This window comes from Nothoprocta perdicaria, unplaced genomic scaffold, assembly GCF_003342845.1.
Source record: "Nothoprocta perdicaria isolate Ctin4 unplaced genomic scaffold, notPer1 scaffold_592, whole genome shotgun sequence".
Lineage (NCBI taxonomy): Eukaryota > Metazoa > Chordata > Aves > Tinamiformes > Tinamidae > Nothoprocta > Nothoprocta perdicaria.
In genome coordinates this window covers 44,027-47,520 of record NW_020455857.1, presented here as the reverse complement: position 1 = coordinate 47,520, position 3,494 = coordinate 44,027, and the positions used below count along the sequence as shown (strand labels likewise).

The 3,494-nt window shown below is 60.3% G+C and overlaps 1 protein-coding gene across 1 annotated transcript in view; it reads left to right on the top strand.

Moving 5' to 3' along the window:
- The first annotated feature begins 2,847 nt into the window (after nucleotides 1-2,847).
- The window catches only part of MSANTD2 (Myb/SANT DNA binding domain containing 2), a 3,344-nt gene continuing 2,697 nt past the window's right edge, over nucleotides 2,848-3,494 (top strand). Inside the window, exon 1 of the mRNA XM_026049122.1 lies at nucleotides 2,848-3,287. Within this exon, the coding sequence (XP_025904907.1) occupies nucleotides 2,993-3,287 (295 nt within the window). The 5' untranslated portion in view covers nucleotides 2,848-2,992. The remainder of the gene's footprint in view (nucleotides 3,288-3,494) is intronic.

Here is a 3,494-nt window from a genome sequence, read left to right as displayed (position 1 = left end):
GGGCAGCCCCCCCAGCCCTGCCCTTGGGGGTCCTGGGTTACTCGTATGGGTGCCAAGCAGCCCCCTTGGGACCAGGACCTGGGGGTCTCAGGGTGCCCCTAGGGGTGCCAGGCACTGGGCAGCCCCCCCAGCCCTGCCCTTGGGGGTCCTGGGTTACTCGTATAGGTGCCGGGCAGCCCCCTTGGGACCAGGACCTGGGGGTCTCAGGGTGCCCCTAGGGGTGCCAGGCACTGGGCAGCCACCCCCAGCCTTGCACTTGGGGGTCCGGCATCTCCTGGCGCTGCTCATAGGGGTGCAGGGCACTGGGCAGCCCCCCCAGCCCTGCCCTTGGGGGTCCTGGGTTACTCGTATAGGTGCCGGGCAGCCCCCTTGGGACCGGGACCTGGGGGTCCCAGGGCGCTTATGGGGGTGTCAGGCACCGGGCAGCCCCCCAGGTCCCGGGGGTCCTGGGTTATTCCTGTGGGTGCCAAGCAACCTCCCCAGCCCTGCGCTTGGGGGTCCCAAGGGTGCTTGGGGGGACCCCGTCACTGGGCGGCCCCCCCCAGGACCCCCAAGCACAGGGCTGGGTTACTCGTGTGGGTGCTGAACAGCCCCCTTGGGACCTCTGCTTGGGGGTCCCAGGGTGCCCCTAGGGGTGCCAGGCACCGGGCAGCCCCCCCTGCCCCTGCACTTGGGGGTCCTGCATCCCCTGGGGCTGCTCCCATGGGTGCCCGCCACCCACAGCCCCCCCCCCCAAGCCTGCACTTGGGGGTCCCGGGTGGCTCCGGTGGGTGCCGGGCAGGATCCTCCGGGTCTGTCCATAGGGTCCCRGGTCGCTCCGGTGGGCACCGGCTCCCTGGCAGCCCCGGGGCTCCCACATCCCCCCGCTCCACGTGGCGGCCCCGGAGACGTTGGGATCCCCGCCGCTTTCCCGCTTATCCCGCTTTTTGTTTTTGAAGGAGAGGGGGCGGAGAGCGCTTCGGAGGAGCCCCCGGACGGCACGGTGAGGGCTAGGGGCCGCGCTCCGAGCGCTCCCAGTTTCCCATCCCCGCTCCGCAGCCGCTTAGACACCACTTAGTTAATTGAAAGCACCGGCTCCTTGCCCTTTCTCGGGATACTGTGGCTTAAATCCCCGCTTTTTTTCCAGGAATTCCGTGTCCTCCGGCKTGCGCGTGGTGGAAAAAGGACGCCCCCGCTTTTGGCCGTGGGGTTTAGTGCTTTGCCAGGTGCTGAGCGGGTTTTGAGGGAGAAAAGCTGCGGTTTTGGGGCATTCTGGAAGTGAGGTTTGGATCCGGGTGAAGGATTTTGGTCGGAGCCGCCTCCTCGGGATGGAGGGAATCGTTCCAGCGACTCCCTTTTCCCTGGGGATTTAGGAGCTGSTGGCAGGGAGGTGATTTTTCCCTCTTGGCGTTTGGGAGAGGAGGGGAAAAAGAGGAGATTTATGGTGCTAAAACGGAGGAAAAGGCCCCAAAATTGCACGTGGGAAACGGCAAGGAGCAGCAGCGCCACCGGGATCCGACATGGAGATCCGGCGTTCCCGGTCAGAGCCAAGCGGAGGAGCAAGAATTGTTGGATTTACTGGATTTTCCAAGTACCGTTTGTTAGCTGAGGCCTAAACTTCCACCAAACCTCGGAGAACCCATGGGAAACGAGCCGGGAAGGAAGGGTCGGCTCCGGAAAACCGTCGGAATGTGTCGCGTGCCACCGATTCCGAAGCAATTCCAGTGGTTTTGGCCAAACTGAGGTTTGCTCCCACTCGACCGGAGTTGGTTTTTGGGGAAAAACTCTGTTCTTTTGGATGAAGTCTCCAGAGCTTCGTGCTGTTGGATGTGGATGAGAAGCCGGATGTGCTTTGGGAAGCGGGATTCGTCTTCCAAGAAACCTTCTCCCCTTTTGCCAATGGGACCGGCAGCCGGATCCTTTGGGAAGTGCCCGTGCATCCCGGATACAACAGAGGCTTTGGATGGGGCCGTTGCCCACTCGGCTCCGACCTTTCCCATGGAAGGAAATCACATGGATCCCTCTCAGCCGGAGATCTCCACTTGGGAAGGAGCAACCGGAGCGGGAAAAGCTTTAGCAGGAACCTCAGCGCTCCCCAAGGCTGCAGCAAGGAGCCTTCCCAAACCCCAACACCCCCTTTTCCCCCATCTTTTTCCCCAAAAAAAAAGGAAACAAAAGCAGGATCCCGCTGGACACTGGCCTCCCACATTGCCCCCTTTTGGGCGGATTTTCCCGGCCCAAACGGGACAGCCCAGATCCCACAGGGAGCAGCCAATTCCCACCACACCACATCCCTCCTAAACACCCGGATAACCCCCATTCCAGCCTCACATCCCCTTTTTCCCCCCCAATCCAGCAATACCTCCCCGCCTCGGCATTTTCCCGCCCCATTCCATCATTTTCCCCCCCGAATCCGGCCCTTTCGGAGCAGGGGAGGGAAGCGCCGCGGGGAAGAGCCGGAGCCTTATTGATTTGCCCTCTTTTAAATTCCAGCAGCTCCGCACGAGCCAGAGTGAGTTAGTAAGGAAAGCCAAATATGTAAGTAACCCCCCTCTTCCTAGCCAAATAGCTTAGGCTCCCGTTTTATTTTGGACTTAACTCCCGGAGTTAAGGACGACTCGGACTGGCTCTGCTTTCGGGCTCCCCGCCTTATTTTTCCCCTCCTTTTCCCTGTTTTTCCCCCCCTGCTTTTCCTTTTCCGGCTCCGCTTTCTCCACCCTGGCAGTAGGTGCAGCGGTTTCTTGGCTGGTTGCTGATCTGGGCATCTCTTGGGTGTATTATTATTATTATTACTATTATTATTATTATTACTATTATTATTATTATTACTATTATTATTATGATTTCTTCTCCTCGTTTTTGTTATTTTATTTGATTTTTTTTCCCTCTCTGATAACGCAAATCCGGGGGCTTTCGGAAGCGGCCGAGCGGACGCCCCATCCCGCTTCCCACCGGCGCGGCGCCAAAAGAGGCCGGTTTGGGGTAACTCGTCGCGCGTCCCCGGAGGTAAAACATGCTAAAATATCCCGTTTTTTTTTCCCGTTTCCAGACGCTGCGGCGCTGCTACAGCCGCGTGAAGGAGCACGGCGTGGGCAAGCGGAAAAGCAGCTACACCTTCGAGCAGCTGGAGCAAGTGTTCGGCCAGGGCGGCTGGGATGCGCAGCCCTGCCAGCCCGTCCTCATCAACAGCTCCGGCCTCTACCAGGAGCTCGAATCCGACGGCAGCACCATGGAGGAGTATTCCCAGGAGGACTGGGGCAACCACAGCCAGGAGCTGCACTGCTACCCGACGGGCGAGCAGGAGCTGGGTAGGGAAGCGGATTCCCCGGGTTTGCCGTGGTTGTGGCGGCTCCGGGTGATGCTTCCCGGTTTGGCTGCCTCCCGTGGGGTGGGAGGATGGATGGTGGGTGGGAATGGGGAGAAAGGAGGAGGACTTGCCGGTTTGGGATGGGTCCGGAGTGCTTGGATTGGGAGAAGTGGAGAGAAATGGGGAGAGTTCCCAGTTTGGGTTGGAT